Source organism: Manis pentadactyla, chromosome 16 (assembly GCF_030020395.1).
Source record: "Manis pentadactyla isolate mManPen7 chromosome 16, mManPen7.hap1, whole genome shotgun sequence".
Taxonomy (NCBI): Eukaryota; Metazoa; Chordata; class Mammalia; order Pholidota; family Manidae; genus Manis; species Manis pentadactyla.
Genome location: NC_080034.1, coordinates 61784449 through 61808492, shown reverse-complemented (window position 1 = coordinate 61808492; position 24044 = coordinate 61784449). Strand labels below are relative to the sequence as shown.

At 40.3% G+C, this 24044-nt stretch overlaps 1 protein-coding gene across 2 annotated transcripts in view; it reads right to left on the bottom strand.

The window, feature by feature from the left end:
* Window positions 1-1093: 1093 nt before the first annotated feature.
* Window positions 1094-24044, bottom strand: part of SSR1 (signal sequence receptor subunit 1) — a 33036-nt gene continuing 10085 nt past the window's right edge. Inside the window, exons 7-9 of one of the 2 annotated variants that reach the window (XM_036921484.2) lie at window positions 22874-22967; window positions 16017-16080; window positions 1094-1936 (exon numbers count right to left, since the gene is read on the bottom strand). In XM_036921484.2, the coding sequence (XP_036777379.1) occupies window positions 1912-1936; window positions 16017-16080; window positions 22874-22967 (183 nt within the window). In that variant the 3' untranslated portion in view covers window positions 1094-1911. Of the gene's footprint in view, window positions 1937-13862; window positions 16081-22873; window positions 22968-24044 lie in introns of those variants that run through there. The other variant, XM_036921487.2, reaches the window with a different exon arrangement.

Sequence of the window (24044 nt, the reverse complement as noted above, 5' to 3'; positions counted from 1 at the left end):
CCCCTGCTTCGGGAGGTAGGGCTGCCTTGCGGTGCCGCCCCTGTCCTGAAGTCCGCCCTGCATCCCTCTGTTGGTGGCCTTGGCACTGCTCCCCACACAAGCCTGGAGGAGGGCCCTGGACTTGGAGAACGTCCCTTCACCGCCCAGAGGTAGTGTGCTCCTGACCTGTCCCGGGACACAACAAATCCCCGACGCCCAGGGCGGTGCGAGGAACGTTTGCTGAGAGGCAGGGCTTGCTTGTGTCGCATGGCTGTGGGACAGGATCCACTACGTCACACCACAAGGGTGGTGACAACTGGGGAATTCTGGGCCCAGGTTCAAATTTTTTTTTATTGATCCTAGACAGAGGTTCACCAAGAAGCTGCTTAGAATTCTAAAAATGGATGGGGTGTCACATGTGCTCAGAGTTTGGGGGCTGCAGGTACCACATGTTTATTGGAACATAAAATTAACTGGATCATGAGTCCCCAGGCCCAGCTCAGACCCACTGATGCAGAATCTCAGGGCGGGCCCAGCAGTCTGCGTGTTAATAAGTCCTCTCGGGGATTCCCATGGGCCCTGAAGTGTGACACTCACTCAGTTGACACAGGAACGGATCCTGACTGCTCCCTAGTACCTACAGAGGCTTAGCCCGCCCCCCACTCCCCATGAGTCTCAAAATGTTAATTCTCGTAAATTGTGATTTAATATGCAGATTCCGGGGGCAGCTCCCTGAGAATTCTGCCTTAGGTATGGGGACTTCCAGGTGGTTCATGGGCCATGTTGCAGGTGCTGTGTGTGTGCACACGTGCACATGTGCATCTGTGTCATCCGTCAGCTGGGTAGCTGTTTATCTGCTTTATCACTCTCTCTATTCCTGCTCCTGCTACTTCCTGGTGGCCTTTACCTCCTCTCCAAAGTTCCCACTCTGTGCCTAAAGGCTCAGCTCAAACAGTATCTCCTCTTGAAGCCTCTCTTATCCTCCGTCCCCAGAGCCCCAAAGGTGATCTTGCCACAAGTCCACGATGTTATGGTTGTAGGCCCAGTTGGTGTACACCCGGGCTGTCTCATGCATCTTTGATTCCCCAGGGCCTGGCACTCAGCAAGAGATTCATACTTGTTTGTAATGAATCCGTTTATTTCAGTTCAATTCAATTCAATGCAGCTCAACTCATGTCAGCATAACGAAAGAGCCCTGGGGAGCCCATTATGAGCACCCACACACAGACACCGGGCCTCAGACAGTGCAGGGGGGGCGGGAGGCCCCCTCCCTGGTAAGACACGCCGACTTGCATTCACAAGAAGCATTACTCATCTGTACAACAAGCTCTTCTTCCACCCAGGCTGCAGTTGCTGCAGCGGCCCCACCCATTTTGAGACTGCTCCCGCCAAGCTGCTCTTTGGCCATTTCCCTAAGATGGGACTGGAAGCTGTTAAGACACGTGTTGCAACCATCATGTCCCAGGGGCTCGGGAGCTCACTACCCCCTGAGCCTTCGTCTCCTGACCATAGTCACAGTCTAGTAATGGCAGAGAGCAAGCTGCACTGAGTGAGCCCACAGCCGAGGTCACACGGTTCATCCACTCCTTGCCGTCGGGGACCCACATTCCCTGCCCCGCTGGCTGGCAAAGGCGGCCTCATTGACTGGGAAATCTCCCCCCAGAAATAATGCACAACAGCTATTATTCATAAGCCACAAAACTCTGGTTCCTCAGCCCTTCCCCACAGTGACTTCCCAGTAGGGCCAGTGGAGGACCCAGCCCAGAGGGTGGGTGCTGTCCTAAGCTTCACAAAGAGCCACACGGGGCAGAAAGGAGGCCTGGTCTCCAGGAACCGCATGTCCGGGGGTTTCCCTGTAGCAGCCGTGGCAGTGCGCGCAGCCCTGGCACCCGGATGGCGAGATGGCAGAGCTGCAGGGGAGGTGTGACGACATCAGTGCGTGTCCCTCCTCCTGCGTCTGAAACAAAGGGAGAGAGAGATCTGAGAGGCTTCCACACAGCCCTGACTCACCCAGGTGTGCAGGGTGGAGCTGGTCAGGGCGAAGCGCGGAGGGCCCTCCTCCCTCTGACAGATGCTTGACAGACGTTTCAGGCTGCTCTTCTGGGTCTAAATACTTCACTCCATCAGAGACCCAGTGAAATCTCCCCTCACTCCCATCCATCCTCCCATGAAGACACAAACAGAAAAATCTAGGATTGGGGCTCAAATTTGCTAAAATCAGTCCATTCTGGGACTTCAAAAGGAAGAATAAATACTGTTCCTCTCTATGAGATTTAGTCAGACTTTGATGCTTCCAGGAAAAATCCGGTATAAAAAGAAATCCAAAAACATCGCCATGCTCCATGTATAAAGCAGAAATAAAGTGCGGACTCATCTGGAGAGATCTGGAAGCTTTTGCTTTGTAATGGAGTCAGCTCCCAGTTGGTGTCACTCAATCTTTCATTCACTCAACAAGTATTTATTAAGCACACACTATGTGCCAGGCCCTGGATCAGAAGCTGGGGCTGCCATGATGAGCAAGATGCGAGCCTTGCTCTCCTGAACTTGCGGCAGAGTGGGGAGGAGAGGTACAGAGTCCCCGGGGTGCAACTGAATTACCAAAGGTGGAGACTAAGCCCAGGGTATTATGGGAAGAGAGACACAGGACCTAACTGGGTGCCTGGAATGGGGTTCGGGGTCCCCAGAAAGCTTCCCTCAAAGAGGTGACTTGAAAACTGCAGTTGAGAAACTCAGTTAAGACTGCCCTCCCACCCTGCACCCCCCTCCCCCCACCTCTATCAGCCTCACAGTCACGGACACGGCCCAGCAGCAGGGGCCTCCGGACTCCTGCCCACGGGGCTTGCATCACCTCCATGCTGTTCCTGCCAGAAAGGGCATCACCTGGATCCAACATGAGGAACTAGCATGTGAGCTCTGGCTGGGGGGCACTCTGCAAAGCAATTAGCCTGCACTCCTTAAAAATGCTAGGGTCCTCAAAGACTGTCCTCAAATATTTCAGTTTAAGGAGACATGACAACATAATGTCACCTTGTTATTATTAAGGAGTACTGGCTCCTGAGCCAGGAGAAGACAGCTGTAATGGGCATTGCTGAGACAATTGGCAAAATCTGACCATAGCCTGTGGATTAGAAATCATTGCACCAGTATTCAAGTTCCTGATTCTGGTAAGTACAACTTGGTTATGTAAGAAAAAGTGTTTGTTCTTAGAAGATAAATACTGGTAAATTCAGGGGCAAAGGGGTATGATGTCTGCAATTCACTCTCCAAAAGGTCAGGAAAAATGTGTGCATATGTGTGCATAAAATGTTAGTAATTAATGACCTCAATGAAGGTTAAGGCTATAGGGAATTTGTACTGTTTTGCAACTTTTTTCGTAAGTTAGAAGTCATATCAAAATTTAAGACTACCCCCAAACTAGATGTTCAACCAGCAGGTTAGGGGCAGGGGGTCAGCATCCTCCATCCAGGGAAGGACAGGCTGTGCCAGGGCTGGGAGGCAGCAGTAGGTGGTGCATGTAGGGAACGAGCAGTTCAGCTGGGGTACAAGTTCAAAGTAGGATCTATGAGAGATCAGGTTCAAAGGTCAGGTGGTGGCAGAGAGTACAGGTTTTGGCCTTTGTCCTGCAGGCTATGGGGAACTGCCGAGAGGTTTTAACCTGGGGACAGTGACCGGATCAGGCCATTTGATGATGACAGTAGCAGCTCCTGGGTGGTGGGTTGAGGGGGACTAGACTGCAGCACGCAGGCAACGGCGGCACCCCACCACGTGGGGCGGCTGCACCACCACGTGCTCACATAACACTCAGTCCCGAGCTCAGGGCGTCCCAGACACTCGGAGGAGGGCCAGCAGCAAGGCAGTCAACAGGGACTGAGCAGAGCTGGACCTGGGAGACTTAAAGAGTCAGGACAGAGGGGCCTGCACAAAGGAAATGACACCAGCTGCGCTAAGCAAGACTGAAGAGCTAGCAGCTTAGGGAGGGAAAATGGCCAATCCCCATGTTGAGTCCAAGGTGCCTTTGGGACATCAGACATCGGGTGTTTGGCTGGATGGGTCTGATGCCCCCAGGAGAGGGCCAGGTGTTTTGGCTGAGCAGATGGGCAGGACTCCTGGAAAATACAGGTGTTTTCTCTTACAAGCTGGGCAGCCATGGGCAAGCTGTCCTACTGATCCACACCTCCATTTCCTCAGCGGTAACATGGTGATATGAGTACCAACCCCAAATAGGGCTGGGTACCCAGAATTAAAAGAGTGAACACAAGCATAACGCCTAGGAGAGTCTCTGGATTAGAGAAAGTGCTCAGAAGGACCAGCCACAGCCACCACCACCCCAGCTGGCTTCGCAGGCACCAAGAGGGTAGGAAACAACAGTAGGCGGCAAGGGAAGCAGCCATTTCTGTACAGGGCAAAGGTTATTTGGGTCCAGGCTAAGCACCACCATCTGTGCAGCCGGGGCTCCTGCCAGTTAAGAGCTTCCTGGGGACAAACAGGGCAGGTCGGCTCATTACTCTGCAGCCAGGCAGTGCCTTCAGGTGGGACCCCAGGCTGTCCAGGGGAATGTTTTGCACTACAGTTGTGGGAGCACCGGTGCTCATTAAAATACAGATTCCTGGGCCCCAGTCTAGAACTAGAGTCAGGAGCTGTGGGGATGATGCCCTGAGTCGAGCCTCCCCCTGTCGCCCCTGCTGCCCCACGCCCAATCTTCCAGGCAGTTAAGTTTGCCTAAGAATGCTGCCTAAGAGCAAGAACTAGCTGTCCAAGTACTGCATTTTGGAGGGAGAGAACGAGTGGCAATTATTTTCATCCTTTATTTCAAGTAATCATTTTGGACTCTTTAATTTATACTATCAATAAAACATGTAAGGTTTTAAGGGGCCAGACAATTCCCATCATCTTAATACAGGCAGTGTTTCACTGAAAAAGAAGTAACTCTGGGGGAGTATTTTAGAAAAACAAAATCCATTTAGGTTGGTCATTATTACGTTTTACGTTAGCCTGGGTAAAAGATGATCTCACAAATGAAGAAGTGATAGACCTCTTCAAATATATAAAGGACTGTCCTCAGGGACAGAAAGATGAATCTGAATAGCAGAACTAGGACACAGGCTGCCAGAAAGCTGATTTGGGTTCAAGGACAAACTAACAGTTGGATCATCCAGAGATGGGGTGGGCCGCCCGGCCAGGAGGGGGTGGCCACACAGGGGTTACAGCAGAGAGCCCTGCGCTCGCCAAAAAGCTGGGCTGGGCGACTCTTAAGATTTTTTACAACTCTAATATTATGATAGGCTCCACTAAGTACAGAAAACAGAAGAACCACCCTCGTAAACAGAATTTCAGTTCTAGAAAAGACCAAGTTGCTGACGATGGTTTTTAGTTGGCTGACATACGGGGAAAGGAATCATTCCTAGTAGGGAAAATTAGCTTACCCTGGGTTAGGCACTGGGATAGGCTTTTTAAGTGTGCAGTATTTTAAAAATCCAACAGAACACTTGATGTCTAGTGAAGGCTTTACACATATTCACTGAATATTAATAACTGATTACTATTATCATTGTTTTACAGAAGCAGCAGGCTGATACCAGTTAAGTGTCTTGTTTGTTACCTAGCTGCCAGGTGGATGCCTCGGTGCAAACAAGGGCTAACGCCAACAGCTATTACCCATGCTGATGTCCCATGAGCAAAAATATTTGATTAATTCATCCAGGGTGAACGTGTGTGAGTGTGTGTGTGTGTCAATACACATTGACATGATGGAGGCAAAGCAGAGCAGAGGCTGGCTTTGTCTCTCCTGAGACCATGATTTTCTCTAGGAAGACAAGATGAATATAGAGAACACATTCTGAGTGTGGTTGGGCAGCTCCAAGGTGACCCACAGGGGTGCCCTTTATAGCATCCATGTTTCCACTGACACAATCATTCAAATAACTTAAAAATCCAGATCACTTCATTGCCATCTTAGCAAAGGCAGTACTTGTCACCCTAATTTGGTGTTTAGTTTTGAGGTGCAGCACAGGCATGCATGAGCTGGTTGGGTTGCATTGGTTGGGGTAGTTTGCATTAGAAGAGAACGGTTCCTAACAGTCCTGCCTTTTCCCAATCCTTCTCCACCTTTCTGGCAATGCCAAGAGGCAGCCTTTGGAATGAAGCCGTCACTGCTGTGCCGATCGTGAGCAGCAGAGGGCAGCAAAACACACCCGTGCCGGCGGCTATCAGAGGCCTGGGATTAATAAGGACATTTGCTTTAAAATATTTTCCTGTCATTTGGAGTATTCTTGCAAAGAAGGAATACTACCTAAAACTAGCAAAAACACGGACGTAAGTGATGAATTATTCTTTAAGAAACTTAGTGATTTCTATTTTAAAGTCTTAATAACAGTCTCTTGATATAAAACACTCCTTGAAGAGGGCTTGGACTTCTACAAAGCTTTCTTTGGTCTCTTTCCTCAAGGTGTTCTTGTGATGGCCGGTGGACAGGTTTTGTGCACCCATGACAGCTCATCTAGTTGTCTCAACTTGGTACAATTTGTTAAGTTTGTCATTAAACACTTCACACACAAAAAAACTTAGTTACAATTTACCCACAATTTGGGAACTACCTTTTCATTTTGAAGCTATGGCTTTGATCTCCCTATTGCGTCACTTCCTTTTCTAGAATTCAGCTAAGGGATTTCACATGAACCACACTTTCCAGCAACTCCTGGACACTTGCTTGCCAGTTTCCTTCATTTTGTTTTGGTAAATGCTTCCTGGTGGAGCTGCAGCCCAAGCAAGAGGCATTTCAACCTCTCATTCTCTAGACTCAAGGTAGTTTTGTCTGCTTTACGAGTCCGGGAATTTCGTGCGTATGTGTGCAGATGAGCCTGGGTCTTGGGCATATGTGAATCCAAAGCACGGCAGTTCAACCTATTTTCTCCTGGATTTTCACTGAATGGGGACCCCCTGGAGAATTTCCACATTATGAGAGATGTAACAGAATCACATGAACGCTCTGGACACAGACAAGCCTGTGTTGCAATCACAGCTTCGCCACTCAATAGCTGTATACTGTTACTTAGCTTGTGTATTCAATTGCTTCATTTGCAAAACGGAGATGTACCTACTTCACTGTATGGCTGTGACAAATAATTCTTATTAAACACTACCATGTGCCAAGTACTGTTTTAGGACTTGCTGATCTGGTAACAAAATTCTTGCTGTCGTGAAGCCTACATTTCAAAAGGGGTGACAGGCAATGGAAGGGCAAGGTCATTTCAGATGGTGGTAAACAGGGTAAACAGGTATTCAGAAGGCTAGTAAACAGGGTGGAGGGATGAGGGTGCTGGGAGGGTGCCTCTGATGAGGTAAGCTGGTCAGAGACGTCTATCAGGCAGGGGATGATAGGGAAGCAGAGGAAGGGTGTGAAGCAGATAAGGCCCAGACTGCCTGTGGGCAATGGTGCACGCCCCATGTTCACCCAAGGGCAACTGGAGGCCAGAGGTTTCCAAGCTGGACTAGATCACTGGGCCACTGTGGGCACAGGGACCAGGAAACAAAGGGAGGGTGGTACCTGGCACAAACCCAGCTGGACATACAGGTAGTTTACATGTTTAAAAGAGTAACAGATGGGAAGCTTGGGTTTTTTTTAGAGGAAAAATGTTGTAAAAGATTTTTCCATCAATAACCTATTTTCATTTCCTTTGAATATGTCAAGTGACAAGTGACAGTATGTCAATCCAAGTTTTAAAAATTGGCTCAAATTCTTTATGGGCCCCAGCAAAGTGGCCCACAACCACGATGATTATTATATTTATTGTAGGAGGCTCAGGTAAATTTAACATTTACATTTATTTCTTCCATTATAAAACATAAATAGTAAGTGCATTAAAAACATTTTGAAAAAGAGGCCATCACCCTACCACAAACTGCTTTAGCAATTTCTTATACTTCTTTTCAGACTTTGGTCTAATCTGAAACTTACTTTATCCTGAGTGTTCCAAGCACTGTAGAGAAGAGATTAAAATGATGGTTCTTACTGTCCTAATAATTTTTGATTCTTTCATTTTTCCCTTCAGTAAAGACTGAAAACATTACATAGTCACAAAAATGAAATTTCCCAAGTCTGCACAGCCTCTAACCAAGAAGCCTCTCTATGAACAGATTCAGCTCTGCTACTTACAACAAAATCCTGAAGCGAATCCTAAGTACTAGAATCCTAAGTACTACTGACTCACTGACATACAGATGAGCAAGCTATAAAACATCTCTGCTTGCTCAAAAATGTTTAAACAGAGCACGCAGTCCCACATTACTGGGAACCAAAACTCCCAATACATGTTTGTGGGGGGGTTAAGAACATCATCTGAAAAGTCAACTAGCTGTCAGCCAAACAGCACAGGTGAGACACATCCTCAGTCATCTTTATTCTAAAACAAGATTTTTTTACTTGAAATGTCTACATTTCATAGCCAAGAAATGTGTGAATCTTTTCACAAATTCCAGGGGGCCATTAAATCAATACTGTGTTTTTCTTTTGCTTTTTTGCTTAAAATTTTAGATTCACTTTGTGCTTCTCATCTTTGAGGCCTAGCAGCACTATGCACTGGCACCGCAGGAAACATTTCATACCACACACAAGTACTTTCAACATCAGCTTTAATCCAGGGATATGGAGATTCTTAAAAGATGCATTTGAAAGGGCAGTAGGTCAGACTACTGGAAATAACCAAGGAAAAAAAGTGCTCCTGGGTTTACCAAACTAGAAAAATTTTGATTTCTAGATATTCATAAAGCAGGAACATTTCCTAAAACTGCACAAGAATGTTAGGGACTTAGGAGCCCTACTTTCATTAAATAGTCAGTCCTGACAGATAGCCTAACATTTTCAGACCTAGTCACCAGATAAAAACTGCACATCGCAGAAGAAAGTTTTGTCATAAATAACCTGATTAAAATACTGCCAGAAACCACATTTCAAGTTTGCAACAAGCGCTAGAATTAAAATAACAAATCCAAGACTTCCTGCAGTGGATTAGGAAATACAAAAAAAGAAAAAATACTTTGAACCAGAGGTTATTTTCCTATATTGAATGAATCCAAATTTCTTTAAAGTTCTTAAACTGTTATATTTTTGAAGTGGAGAGAACTGAAATCTAATTTAATTCTTAGCAGAGCTAAAATTCATAAAAATTATTAAGTTCTTATGTGCAAATATCCATACTTGTGGCTCTTTAAGATTTAATGTTGGATAAATGAAAAAGTCATGTTCCTGAAGAATGACATAGAGTTAGAATGGGGAGACCTAGGGAGGGAAATAAACACGTGATTGTTGGTTTGAGGTCACAATAAAAAATTTAAGTGAAAACAATCACAAGCAGTTAGAATGGCACTAAGAAAACAAATTAGGATTGAGGTAATAAACACAGCAAATGAGGCCATGACAACTGCCAAGCTCTCTGAAGTCGTACCGAGGGAGGGACAAAGAGCCTGACTTGAGGCTTAGTTGATGGGAACATGAGAAAGAGACAAGAACAGATCACAGCCACTAAGGAACATTTGGCTGGTGGCTAATGGGTTAAATGCACAAGCTGAGGCTGGAGAAGAGACTGTAGAAGGTTGGCAAGTAGGGCTCACAAGATCCAGAGAGGTTTTTAGGGTCAAAAGCTAAACTGAAAGGAATTGAAAAGACTGAAAGCCTAATGAAAAGGAAGCCAAAGGTATAGGAGATTTTGGCAGACAGGAAAGAACAGCAAGACCAGGAATGCAGCTAGAGGGGTAAGAATCATGCAAAAGATTTCGAACAGGAAGGTTTCTGTACAGGTGGGCACAGAAGGAAAGCAGCCAGAAGAGATGCAGACAGTGGGGAAGGAGGTACACATTTGGAGACAAGTCTCTCAAGAACCTGGAAGACAGGACTTGGTGACAAAGACTCACTCACAGCCCTAAGCTCCCTGTGTAGACTGCAGGGGGCACAGGAAGTCCTCTCTGTACAGACGCGACTAAGGCAGCGCCTGTACAGGACTTCCTGAAACCAGGTCAATCAGGCCATCAGCCAGCATGTGAAAAGTCACTGTAGTGACTAATGGGTCACAATCTTTCTGTGTACTTCTAGGCAGGGGCTTCAGTGTAAAACAGGTATGTGTTATCCAGGTGGAATTCAACTAAGGAAAGACAAGAAAAGCAGTCATACCTTCTGCCACTATCTTCTCTGCAGGTAGCTTCAGGACGAGCAGGCTCCAGCCTGCTCTAGATCCTATTTCCCACTGAGTGGAGACAGAGTGCCATCAACTCGTAGGACATACTTAAAAAAACACATAACCAGTATCTTTAACCTTCAAAAGGTCACTCTACTCTGAACAGGATGAGATACTAAATGCAAAACCTTAAAATACATGCAACTCTAATAATTAACTACCCAGGAGAGTTTAAGGGGATGAAGTCCTGTTCTGTGTGCTGAGGATCAACTGCTTTACATCTTCTCCCAAGGATGATGGCAATGGTCCATTTTAAGACAGTCACTGCCTGGAGTATTAGTAAATGTCCCTGGACTTCTGGCTGACAGCACACAAACAACACGTAAGTCATCTGCCTCAGAGAAATTACCAAGCAAATCCTAAGTGGTGCCGCTGGAACACAGGCGAGTGTATTTTGTGAGCTAAGGTGAACATGCTCCCTGTCCAAGTATTCAGATGCCTTCTTTCAACAAAGCTAGTGATAGCAGTGGACCAAATCCACAGTGCGGGTACCTGTGGGCTCCCTGAGGCTGTTTCACAATGGATAATGGGTTTTCTACAGTAGCTGTGAGGTTTAAATGAGAATGCGTAAGAGCACAGAGCTGACACTTGACATATATAGATACACACACACTCAATCCAACAATTATTCTTGACTAAAGTATTTTTCATACTTTTCTAAAATGCCTTTAGACTGAAACACCTATTTTGACAAATGTGAATAGGACGGGTGATCAGACAAATGGATTTTGAAAGCACGTAAGATTGATTCTCTTTGGGTAACTCACAGTCTGAAGCTGAAAGAAATTCTGAAAGTAGTTCTAAAAATCTTTTGAACAGCTATACGATCACTGGAAAACACTCAGCTTCTTCTGAAAAAGTAAATCTCAATTCAATGTGCAGGTTCTTACAGATCTACGATGATGACAAAAATTTCTCTTGGCAGCCCTATTACTCTGGCTCATTATTAAATTAACCCCCAGAGCTAGCCACATTACATGTCCATCTTGACTTTACAGTACAACCTATTTAGCTTTCCTATTCAGTAGAATTTAATTATTATTGCACATACTCCAGAAAGCACGATATACACATCCTCCTCACACTTCAGAGAATGTTTACCATGCCTGGTGCTTTACAGCAGGGCAGCCATCACCGAAACAGCTTCCACTGGGCCAGACAACGCTCTGAGTACCTAACGACCCCACAGGCAGGCAGCTAAACTGAAAACCAGGGAGGTTATGCAACTTGCCTCCAACTAGAAGAGGGAGCTGGGATCTGAACCCAGGTGACCTGACCTGAGTCCATTCTGTATCTCAGTTCATTTTTCTTTTGCTGAGTATATTAAATTTAAAGAATCATTTAAAATCATTGTTATTAGGAAAGGGTTTGTAGGTAACAGAATCAGCCAATTTGGGACACGCAAGTACCTCTCAGTTACAAAAAGTCACATCAAGACTCCAGACACCAGCTTCCTGCTCAAGGTCACAGGGCACTATATCCTAATCCCCAGGCTAGCAAGCCACACCACCCAGCTGTTCTTCACAGATTTGCCAATGATGCCGAGTCATCACGAGGAATGTTTCTGAACACAATCCCATGGAAGAATGGCAAATGCAAACTGGCCCATGTTTGTTTCTTCTTTAAACACTCGGGATAGGTTTCCACATGACAACTGTGAGCTAGAAGCTGGAGATAAAAGGCAAACAAGACAGAGTTCACAGTCCAGCAGAGACAGACATGGCAACAAAGTGATAGGCTGCCACAGGTACTTAGGAAAATCTGTACCTGAGGGACAGCAGGGTAACCAAAAAAGGCCTAGTCAAATCATCTGTGCCTGTGATTTCTGGGTGATACTGGGTTTTCTTTTCAGTGCTCCACTGTGTCTACTTGAAATCCGTATTTGAACAGAAAGACAAGACAGAAGCCAAACCTGTAATCCCAGTTCCCTCACTGCATGGCTGTACAACCCAAGAACAGATACTTTATTCTCTTCTCTGATAAGATGATGAATCTTCCAACCCTTTAAAACTTGAAAACCCAGTCTAACTAGGAAATCAACCTTAAAGAAAATATCTAAAGACCATGATTTCGTTAACTGGGGACATTTAAAGAAGTGTGTGTCACTATTAGAGATTAAATAAGGTATTGTGGATAACTGAATTTTCATAGTAAGTGTCAAATTTCAACCCACAAATCAATTTATAACAGATCAGAAGACTCAGGTTTTCTAGTGTTCTGAAGTTGAGTGGCATTGTACAGTACAGCGTGTGTATGTATATACATGTGTATTCAGTACTGAAGTTACTTTCTGGATACTGATTCTGGAAATCAAGTAATTTAAGCTACCCAAATGCTTGATTTTATAAAATGCCATCTTAAACATGGTACAACCATGGGGAAAGACCATGTGAGTTTTAGAGTAAGACAGCTCTGAATCCATCTTCAATATGTAATCCTGAGCAAGCTACTTAGACTCAGGTGGTCTCACTTTTTCCATCTATAAGATGAGAACAAAACTGCCTTTCTTCTGTGGGTTGTTGTGAACATTTGTGAGATGAATGGAAAGACCAACAGAATACTACATGGCTGAAGTTTAAAAAATGAGTTCCTTTCCTACTGCCTTAAAAAAAGCAGCTAAATGGTACCCAAACCCTAGAACCATATTCCTAAGTAATTCCAGAACTTACAAAAACTGCAGAACTTCAGATTATATAGTTACGGTAAAAGCCCAGACTTTATAGTGTAAATGAAAAAGTTTAAAATCATATAGACACTAATTAGTAAAGTTCGTTAAGAGTGAGCCCTAAAGAAGTGGTTATTGAGATGTTTGTAAGTCAGTTCTTCCTGCCTGACATCCATTTAGGAGGATGTTTGCAGATAGGCCAGTGAGCAACAGACCCACATTCCACTCAGACTAGCAGCAAGGGCCTTGTCTGCTCCTCACTGAGCTGGAGACACTAGTTCAAAGAAAAGGAGGGTTTTATTTTTAAAAATTAGAGCCAGTTTATTGATTTTACAGCTATAAATGATGCTGGCCCAAACTGTGGTAAATTACTTCAAGTAAATCTGGAAATTATTTAACATTAAAGCTAGCATTTAATTATGGAACAAAAAGTCTAAAAAATTAAGGGTGAACCTATCAAATTCTTGGTGAGATGATGTGTACTGCCAAGTTTATGGTAAAATTACCTCTTTAAATGCACTATAACCAAGTAAATGTTCCTTCATACCAAGGGCATGTTATCACTGTGCCACAAGAGATGAATGATCTAATAACAGCTTTGCATATCCTAATATTTATCTACGACCATTACCTCCAAAACAACACAAGTCATTAAATAAGGGTTTCAATGTCACATTACTGCCATTTACTGCTCGCCAGCAGAATCAAACATAATACTAGGCCAACAGGACTTTTTAATTATTTTTTTAAGATCTAAATTTGCCTTTTCCTCCTATCAAAGTCACTATTTTCTGAAGCTTAAAACTAAAAACTTCACTGAAATCAAGACCATGTTTCTTTTCTTTTGAATTCTATTTTCCTCAGGCTTCTACCTTGACGGTCCCGTTTCCTGTCCCCCCCTTTTCAGACAACACTTTAGAGGACAGGAACAGTCTTAAAAGTCACTCATTATGCAAGACCATGAAATGAATGATGAAGCTACACAACCAAAGCAAGATCCATGCTTTATGAAAAACACATTATTCTCACATGTCTGGGTGACAGGCTGGATATACAAGATTCTTAGTTCATTTTACAGATTCTGAAACCAATTTGTTCAAAAGGTGAATTCTGAAACCAAGGTTGGTATAGCAAATGAATATATCAAAACAAACAAAAATTTCATCCAAATATTTACATTTAAAAAATAGGCTACTTATTAAGTGTGCTTGAACAAACCATGTGTGGAATTGAATTCCATTCATTATGGAGTTAAGTTTCTGCTAAACACTTACTGATACTATAGAAGACCCCTGGCATCTGAGGACTTAAGAGAGTTCAACTGTTCCCAATCTATGCTAAAAATTAAAAATGACAATTTCGGAGGCATTAAGTTGGACCTCAGCAGCATATGGGATAAGATGTCAAACAAGTTACTGAGGAGTTAGAAGGCCTGGCACCTGTAACCAGTGTGGCTTTGCCACTGCCTGAGTATCACCAGATATTTAATAACTCTCCAGGAGCCATTTAAAATTCTGTAATTACTGCATTATGTTCTAGTAGTTACACAAACGTGGATATTCACAAAAGTGTTTTGGAATATATTCCTTGAGAAGGTGGAGGGTCTCCTATATTACATTAAACAAAAACAACCCGTGCAGTTTCTTAAAGCTCATAGAGCCTTTTCAAAACAAACTACTGATCATACAGCCCAATTAAAAACTCAAACACTTTATATTACAGGTATAGTTTATAACAATGCCAATATAGGTAATTTGACACTTAGCTCCCACTTGCAAAGTGATTGACTACAAATGACTTCCACTGTCATTGGCTTTGGCTCAGACATTTAAATACTTAAACATCTTGGAAAGACATTTTGTTTTGCTGTTGTTTTTGTGTGGTAAATACCATTTACCATTTCCCTATAAAATATGTGTGGGAGAATATGGCTTAAAGACAGAGGAGAAAAGCCTCTACTTGTTCACACTATTTTGCTTTGTTCTTCATCCAGTCTGACAGTGACGCCAAACTTCGTTTATGACCCAGGGCAAGAGTAACTCTAAGAGGATTGTATGGGGTCCATTTTAGTTTGGTTCTAAGATTTTATGTGCTTTAAACTTTGGAATTCTTCAGGTTAGCTAAAAAATGGTTTTATCAACAACCAAAATACCTAAACATTAGATTTAAAAAATGGGTTAACCATTTAAAAAATATCAGCCTTAAAAAAAAAAAGATTAGTATTAGTTGGAATACATCGCTGCCTCTGTAAGTTGGCCTTCTGCTTAGTCTGTAGACCAATGCAACTTTCCTTAAGATGCTTCTGTAAAGGAGAGGAGAATGATGTCTTCAAAAGGCAAAACACCTAAGCAGGTCTAAAGTAAATTCAAGAACTACCCCTTAGATCAGGATAGAGTAATAGACAACACAACTACTCCGGTTTCCACATGTACCATTTTCTTCTTGTTAAAAAAGAGGGTGGGGCTGGTTTTACATATCAAAATCAGCAGAATCTTTATGTTTCACAATTTCATTGCTAGGATTCCCCAAATTCCTTGAACTCATTTGGGAAGATTTCTGAAGGTGCGGCATTATAGTAAACAGCAGCAAAATACCAAAACAATTCTATTGCTAAAAAGTGGCTACTCCTGCTTGTGCCTTTAGAATACTATTTGTAAAATAGCAACAAAACAACAAAATGTTAATTTGTGCTATCAAATGTGATTTGAGCCATCCAAAGAAAGACTATTTTCTTTAAAACAGTCTGAAAATGGACATCTACAATCCTATTGGACAAATACTCATTGAGTTTTGGAGGGAAATATCAGCAAATATCAAAAAGGAAGAGACAATGGCATTTACTCAGCATTCTAAAGGCACGCTTCAGGGAGTTCAGCAATGACTCGGTAAGACCAACTGCTCACATACATACACACGCACACACATTGATTTTAATGGTTTAAAAAAAACCAAATTTGTTACTTTAGAAAAATGAATGCAGTGCATTTTCAGCAATATTATCGCCACAGACTCTGATTGCTCAGTCCACACATAAGTAGTAGTTGCCTTCTATGGTGGTATGGCTTCTCTGCACTAATTCCCATCAGGCCGAAAAACATTAGAGCAGGTTAAGTAAAGACTGAATTGTTGCACAAAGGAACATTTACTCATCAGATCCCACTGATCTCTTCTGTGCCCGTTTCCTGGGCAACCTTCTTGGTGAAGTTTTATCTGGAAGAAAAGAAAGTTTTAATTTGCCTATTATAGTAAGTACATTGGATTCAAAGACATTTAAAAAGCATGTTCCTTCAACTTTACCAATAGAGTCAAAACACAAACATACATGCATGAATACCATGCAAAAATAAATGCCTCTCATCTAGGTTTTTAACTAACCTTTAAAATAATCCTTCAAGAGGTAACTCAGTTAAAACAAAACTTTTTGCTATTAGAGTAGGAAAAGATCTACACTAATGTTGAAGACACCATGCAAAATCTTGGATTCTACAATTTAACACATTTATATATGCATTAAGTAAGCACTATAGAAACACTGTAAAAGGTATGAATTTGCAGCTCAAAAAAATTTATACTGGATTCAAATTAAAGACTTAACATTTATAAATGCAGCCATGCAATTTGTATAATTTCTGGCAATTTCATAACATCACCTGGAATAAGAAGCAGGTTAAAGGAAACCAGACAGTATATAAATACTAAAACCATCCTACACACATGAGCATTGTCTTTCCTTTTTCCCCTTTGCCTCCTATGTTAGATTCTAGGAAAGGTCTATTAAACAAAAACACAAATTGATGGTTTCTTCTACTTCCACCCAGTAAGAGGAATCACCTATAAGTTTCTTTAAAAAGTGAAAGACTGACCACTTTCTGACCACTGCCTTTTTCTTATTTTCTAGGAGCACTCTACATATCAGGAAGATAAACTCCTTGTGGGATGAGTCACAAGTTCTTTTTCCAGTTAAAAAAAAAAGGGCTGGAAAAAGATGTTTTCAACCAAAGTCTGGGGTTCATTTGTAATCATTTAATAAACAATGGTATAAAAAAAAATCACCTGCCTACAAGACCTCAATTTTTGTTTTTCAGAGTTACTATATCACCATATCTACATTTTAAAAATATACAGGGTTTATCAAGAATATTTAGAAATTAAAAATTCTTTTTAAAAAATCTGTACGAGTTAATGATTCTGAAATATTAAGACTGGGTCTACAAATCATGTGAAAACTGATTATAGTGCTTTATTAAACATGTTAATAATGTGTTGAGGGGACTCAACTTGCCTGGAAACTGAACACAGAAGCATTTTTCTGCTGAAGGAAGTCTACAGCTTTCATCAGATTTGGTTAGACTAATAAGAACTACTGCCTTTATGTAGCTGAACAATTTCTAAATAATTTTTAAAACAAAACATTATGTGAATATAATATTTGTGAAGATTCAAAATGTCCTTTAGAATCTGATAATCATCTGTGAACACAGCTACTCCTGTGCAGAGGTTAAGTGGCCATTACTGACTTCCATACAAGTTTAACCACCCACAGCAGTTTCAATTATGAGACTATATGAAAAAAGAGCCTTTGGAGGACCTGCAATGCCTGTTTCAAGATACGAGTCTGACTATCACAGCAGGGCATCCAATTCAGCTTACCTTAACAAGTCTAAATACCTCATCACCCAAATGTCTGGTACAACAAAGTTAAGAAGCAAATGAGAAACAGAGTTAAGATGTGTTTTGGAGTCATTTACCTTTTGGGTATCTTTTGGGTATATTACCTTTTTTCAGCCATCAAAGAGAAAACACCCCTCTCTTACCAGCACCCCCAAAATCCCTTAAAAACTTAAATCATGTAAGTGAAAAAAAATTAAACATGATGTTTAATGATACTGAATGAACGGAACAGATCTGAAAACACCTGTCCTAGCCACTGAAAAGAAAGATGTCAAAGAAAGCCATTTAACTGGCTGTAGTAAACCAGTAAAACTCACTGCTATTTTCTTTATTTTTAGAGAGGACAAAGACAAAATATTAGCAGAAACTTAAACCAGTCCCTCTCTCATTTTATGGACTGCATAACCTGTCTAATTTCCTGTCTCACCTAGGGGGAGTAGTACTGTTTTTTAAAAGCTTTCAGATGGACTTTTTAAAAAATGAGAGATAAGTCGCAAGTTTTCTAACAAATCCCCAAGTTAACAAGAAAGTAGAATTATGTGAAAGATTCTTAGTTTCTGATTAAGGTTTCACTATATATACATTTAAAAGACTAGTATTAAGCAAAGAGGTTGTAATTTTCTATTGAAATCAGCTAACCTGTCCTTACAGTTAGAAAGATTTTAGGTAAACTGAAGCACCCTAATCTGAAATGCAAAACGTGTCAGGAAAAAACTTATTAGCAATGGGCTCAAATTGTTTCAAACCACACTTTCTTTACATTCTGATAAGTGAGTCAGAGATGAGTAAAAGCTCTTTTTTACTTGCCAAATTAAATACTGGCCTTTTAAACTTCCTAGTCCTCACACCACCCTTCTCCAAAGGTAATTCATTAAAGTTCGAGGGACCTCCTGCTTCCATGCATATCTCCTGCTCTATGACCTTCAAATTTCTCTTGGTTTCCTCCATTCTATTCTTAAATATTCCAAGTACATGTCCTATTACCTTTCAGTTATCCACAGCCAACCATGGTCTGGAAGCAGACTATCATCTTCCTGACACATCGTCAGAGGGTGAATAGCAGCCTAACTCTACGTCACAGTGCTCACATCATTCCCCTCACTTGCTCTCATCACATATGCATTTTATCACCTCACATTATCACAAGATGGGGAGTGCAATACAATAAAATATTTTGAGACAGCACATTCACATAACTTATTACAGTACCTTGCTTAATTGTTCTATTATTATTGTTAATCTTACTGTAAATCTCTTAAAGGAAATCAGATGTATACAAATATTAATACCATTCTACACAAATGAGCATTTTTACTTTTTTAATTTACATACTAAACTTTATCGTAGATATATATGTATAGGAAGAAAACAGCAGAATTAGGGTCTAGTATACTATCTGTCGTGGGGGTCTTGGAATGTATCCCTACAGATAAGGGGGAACACAGTACCAGGCACTTAGGGGATGTAAAAACTAGATGCAACGTATCACCCTGCATTTGAAAAGGTATTTCTGAAACAACTAGAGAAACTGTAACATGGATTGGTTATTAGATATAACTACTAAAATAATTATTCTTTATTTTAGAGGTAGTGTGTCATCACATCTTCTGTATACGAAAAAAAAGAAATCTACACACTAAAAGAGCAAATACTCAGGCTTTTACCAACTGTCTTTTTTTTACTCTTCTTTCTCCTAAAGCCTCTATGCCCTCAAATCTCTAAAATGCTCTCTGGACTCCATCTAGGACCCCAGGCTCCCATGGTTTGATAAAATAATAGTGAGAAAGGGAGTGGTTATGCATGTGTTAATGTGCCTTCCAGTTATTTTCAAATTCTGAAACCAATTAACAAATAACATGCCTCTCACTGGTAAGCTTGTAGAGGACAATGCATTAAAACCTTATTGAACCTGAGAAAAATTTTATCTCCTTAATGGGAAAACTGGATTAATTCAATGCTGTTTAGAAGCTCTGCTATTGTTTATGAAGTTTATTCAAAATAAGAGATTTCATTTAAGTGGGAAAAGAAAAGGAAAATAAAAGTGTTAAGTAAAAAAGTGGTAAGAGGTGGTCCTGAAAAAACTCAGATTGGACAAAAGATTCTAAGCAAGATGAGCAACTACTGTTAAAAAAATATTCAATGACTTAATTCTACCCATCTTTGAGTATTAACTCTCCTGGGAAAATACATGGGCTTTAGAATGAGACAATTGTAGGTGTAAATTCTGGCAAATTACATCTTCTTGGGAGTGCTTTCTTACCAGTAAATATAAACAGCAACTTAACCTTGCAGATTAAGTACCCAGTACATGACAGGCACCCAAGATAAGCTAAATTGTTTCTTTCAACAAGGCCTCCCGAGTCTGATATGGCCTCTTTTCCTAAATTATAAGATATCTATTATTCAGTCTAGTACATAATCACCTGCTATCTGGTTGCTCAAATATTTCATGTATGTGGCTTTATCTTCTTCAAGCAGAAACGTAAACTGCTGAAAAAGTCATATTCTTTTTTTTAACACCACTCAGAACCTAGCATAGCATTACCACACAGCACTCAGTATTTGCTTTATGACAGTTAAATTTTACATGATTTGAACTTTGCTCTATAATACAGCATAATAATTCCTGAATAACAATGTCAGGGAGAAAGACACAATGAAATCAACCTCTCAATCTACTTGTCAGGTAAGAATAGTTTTGGAGTGACGGCTCCATAACTGTTACAGTCACTTGTTTTTAATCATAATTTTTAATGCTTTTCAAATGCAGCTTCAGGTAATTCTGTATAAGACATTTAAAATATAACTGCTTTTGAAGAAGTTGCACTTTAAACATACCCCAGACTTCATAGGTCATCATGATGCACTGGGAGGCCAAGGTCTACACTTCAACCCAATTCTGTATTTTTGCTATGCTGCATGTCAGGATGACGTGACACATTTGTCCTTACAGAGGAGGACTGTTTAAAGAGCTGAGGTCCATGACCTCAGCTACCACCTACACTGGGTGTCCCAATGTCTCCAAATCTTGATTTGCTTGTGCTCTAAACACAACTTTCAAGTGCTAACTGGACAACATTATCCAGGAGTGAGCTCCCCACACTCAGCAAATCGATGCCAAACTCATCTTTTTTTATGCATACATGGCTCCTTTTCTTATATTTCCTCTAACATTAGTGGGATCCTCTTCCACCTAGATGCCTAAATTCGGAGTACTTGCCCTCCCTAAAACATCCAAAAAGTCACCAAAAAATCCAATCTGCTCTACTTCTGAAATACCTTTTTTTCCCTTTTACTCCCATCACTACTGCCTTAGCTTAGGCCCTAATGATTTCTCATGTTTTACTGAAATAACCTAACTGGTATCCCTGCTTCTAGTAGCTCCTACTTGCTACCATCCTCCACAAACTATGAGAATTTCTTTTGTCAATGAAAATTTATTTCTTTGCTTTAAAGTAACTGATAACTGTCTTTACCTATAAGGAAAATAAAAAGTCCTTAGCATCACACACAAAATCTTGAAGACTGCTCCTCACCTAACTTCTCAAGATTTCGGTCAAATGTTAACTCCTGTGAATGACTGCCCTACTATTCTTGGGGGCAAAAGCCCCTCTATGCTCTTATTACTTTGTACCCACTTTTAATAATGCACCCAACATACTGTAATTGTTTTAACAGAGAGCTCACTGAAACAATTTAATCTGTAAACCTGGGAAGGACTTAACAGCCAATTCACAAGAGAAGAAATGCTAAGTGGCCAATAAATGTATGGGTAAAGAAGTCAAACCTCATTCTTAATTGTAAATGAAAAACAATGAGATGCCATTTTGTTTCATATTAACAGATTCAAACATTTATTAATACTTAATACTTGAGAATGATTAGTAAGAGTGGCGGAGAGAGAGGCAATACTGTACACTGCTGACAACAAACTGGCACTACATCTTCTAGGAAGGAAGCGGCACACTTTCCATAAAAATCAAAATGTACATTATCTTAGACCGAGCTTTTGCACTTAGAAGAAACTATCCTGGGTAGTGGGGTGGGTGAAATGGGGAGGGAAGTCAAAAGGTACAGTTACGGGTATAAAGTAAGTCACAGGGACATACTGTATAGCATGGCAGCTGTAGTTAACACCATACTGTACATTTGAAAGTTGCTAAGAAAGTATCTCAAAAGTCCTCATCACAAGGGAAAAAATTTTAACTGTATGGTGATGAATGTTAACTAGACTTACAGTGGTGATCATTCTGCAATATATACAAATATTGAATCATTATTCTGTACACATGAAACTAATATAATATTACATGACAATTTTATCTCAATTTTAAAAAAGAAAGCCTGTAATTTATATATAAAAATACTAGTTTTAATTTTAAGAGTGAAAAACTGGAAATAAACATCCTTCAATACAGGACAAGTTTAATCTATCATGACACATATTTATATAAAAGAATATGATCTAATTATTAAAAAGAATGGAGTAAATATGTAAGTAACATAAAAAGATATCAAAGGCATGGGAACTCAGGTGCAGAATAGTATGTGCAGTATATCATTTGTGTAAGACATTCACAGAGAAATAAGGCATATACCCTGATAAATGTATAGAAAATACTTAGAATAACACATAAATACCAATTATTTATGGAAAATGGGATTAGTGGAGCCAGAAGATGATCCTCGTTTTTCACTTCTGTACTGTTTGTGTTTTTTTACAATGAGGCCATACTACTTTTATGTTTTTTTCAAAGTCCATTTATAATTGGAGAAAAAGAATTCTACATTCTTTTATAAAGACTAATATTTTAACTAATTGCATATGTAATAAAACTGAAATATATGTTAGGTAAACTGGCAGGCAGTGTTTTATATTTATTCTTTTTAACTATAGTGGGTAGTTTTTCTAATAAATATAATGCTAGAAAACGGTTCCATTACTCATTAAATTTGTTATGAAGTATTCACGTGCTACTGAAGAGCTCCCAACACAACAGTAAAACCATTAAAAAATTAATTGCCTCACCTCTTCTACTCTGCACTGAAGCAACAGGAAAGAAAAGAGATAGGAAAAAATTAGGAATACAGATAATTCATACATTTGGAAATAACTGCAGATTGGGAAGCATTTCTAAATTAAGGCATAAAAATACTACACAGAATAAAAAACTGTTTCAAAGCATTCATTAATCATATTATATTAGATAATACACAAGTAATGGAAAAGATGGGTGTTAGGTGCAATGCCCCAGTCTTTTTCATTAAACCTTAACATACTTTATTTGTTTACAAGAAAAATTTCCCAGCCAAAATTGTTAAGAGTACTTACTGATCTGATTCAAAGTTTCCTGAGGAATCCAACTCATGTCAACATCATTCTGACTTGATGTACCCATCTCTACCTTCTGTATTGGTCTCTTGCGCTAAGAGAACATAAAAACATTATTTTAAAGGAGTTCCACTGTTTAATTGTCATTTAAAAATGATCAAGCTACTGATTTAAATACATTACGAGACAAAATATGTTAGCTTCTAGTTTTAAAACATACTCCTACTCAAGTATTTTATTAATTAGATGGAGAAAATCATGTCTAGCACCAATTACAAAAAATACTAAGGAATAAATCTTCACAATTATTCATTTTCAGGCTTTAAAGATACTTTCTTCCACTATAAAACTTCGTATTACACAACTGGTGGAACAAGTAAGAATTTCTACTTATATAATGATGTTCTTTCCCTTTGGAAAGCCAATCTTAAGGAATAAATTTCCACATTCAACAAAATTCAGGCTAATTACTGAATGATGCACACAGATTCTTGCACTGTTGGCTAAATATACTTAAGTAGTTGGCATGGGAAAAAAAAACATAAAACCTCATTTAAGCTAAAAACCTCAAACTCTGTCCCTAGAGTATCTGCAGTAAAACTGCTAGAAAGAAAGCAATTCTATTCTTTAGTCTTGCTTTCAAAAACAACCCCCCCAAAAACAGAAAACCTGATTTACAGAATATTATACAGTCCAAAAACTTGACTCTGAATATAAAGATAAAAAAAAGATTCATTCAAATGGAAAAAAAATGGGAGATGCCATTATACCCAACTTGTACATTTATAGCAAAAATGCTAATTATGAGAAATGAGGTAAAAAAATTTATGGAAATAACATCTAAGCATGAAATATTTCTCTTTTAAAGAGCAAGTACTTTTTAGTAACATCTATTGCTAATTTTAATATAGATTTGGCTACCTGCTTAAATGCTTAATAGTTAATCTTTATTCACTAAAATGTCTGGCAAGTGTTTAGGTTTAGCAGATATAAATATATATGACATAAATTGTGGTAAACTTCCCCACTGAGAGGAATAATATGGGTTGTTTTGTTTTGTTTGCAGGGTGGGTGACAAGAGGGACATTAGAACACAACAGCAAAATTAGCTACCATTTCAAGAAAGAAACCCTGATTATAGCAGGAGCTCTGGCGTTGCCACCTTACCACC